This window comes from Malurus melanocephalus, unplaced genomic scaffold (assembly GCF_030028575.1).
Source record: "Malurus melanocephalus ecotype Western Australia unplaced genomic scaffold, MMel_1.1 scaffold_1532, whole genome shotgun sequence".
Classification (NCBI taxonomy): domain Eukaryota; kingdom Metazoa; phylum Chordata; class Aves; order Passeriformes; family Maluridae; genus Malurus; species Malurus melanocephalus.
In genome coordinates, this window is record NW_026624764.1 from 28180 (window position 1) to 29003 (window position 824).

Genomic DNA, 824 nt, shown 5'->3' on the forward strand with positions numbered 1-824 from the left:
ACATGATTTGTGGATTCCCAAGGGATTTTTGGGGGAGAACATAAATCCTTTGAGATAAGGACACTAATTGGGAGAAAAAAATAGGCAAAACAGGTGTTAAGCTATATTTTTAAAGGAGAATGACAGTGAGGTATTTGTGTTGCAATTGTAGTGAAGATTCCAGGGGTGGATTGTGTGTAATTTATCCTTCTGTTTTGCATTTGGATATTTGGTGTAGGAAATTTTTTATTCTGTTTAATTCAGTCAATCTTTTTTTGTTGTCATAAGTAAAAACTGTATGTTGAATTTTATGTGGATTTTATTGTGTGATTACGTGAATTAAATGTGGATTTTAATGATAATTCTTATAATCCCTTGGGAATATTCCCAGCCACTTCAAGCCACTCTAAAGCCAAAAAACCCATTCTGTGCCTGGGGAGGATGGGGAAGAAAAGCCAAAGGGCTGAGGGGTTGGACAGGAATGGAATCCACCAATCCTGCTGCACAGCAAAAAGAGAAAATAAAGGAAATAAGAGAAATAAAAGAATAAAGGTCGAAATAAATTTGCGCTTAAATAAGAAACCCAAATATTTTTATGAGTTGTTCATTATTCGCCCATAACCAGGCAGGTTTGCAAATAATGGAGGGACATAAATGGCTSTAAAAGCGGGCTCTTACCATGTGAACTCGGTAGAGGATGCTGATCCCCAGAGTCATGAAGGGYTTGGAGAAATCAATCACCTTCTCCCTCTCGGCCGTGATCGTCAGCCCCGCCACGGCCAGGTCGGCTTTCTGGGAGAAGAGAGGGCAGAGAAAATCAGGATCTGAGCCTGGGAAAGCAGCAA

At 39.9% G+C, this 824-nt stretch overlaps 1 protein-coding gene across 1 annotated transcript in view; it reads right to left on the bottom strand.

Annotated features, from left to right (window-relative positions):
* Positions 1 to 771, bottom strand: part of LOC130587104 (glutamate receptor ionotropic, kainate 4) — a gene marked incomplete at its 5' end in the record, with an annotated part of 21714 nt that extends 20943 nt beyond the window's left edge. Inside the window, one exon of the mRNA XM_057388059.1 lies at positions 658 to 771. Coding sequence (XP_057244042.1) covers positions 658 to 771 — 114 coding nt within the window. The remainder of the gene's footprint in view (positions 1 to 657) is intronic.
* Positions 772 to 824: the final 53 nt, after the last annotated feature.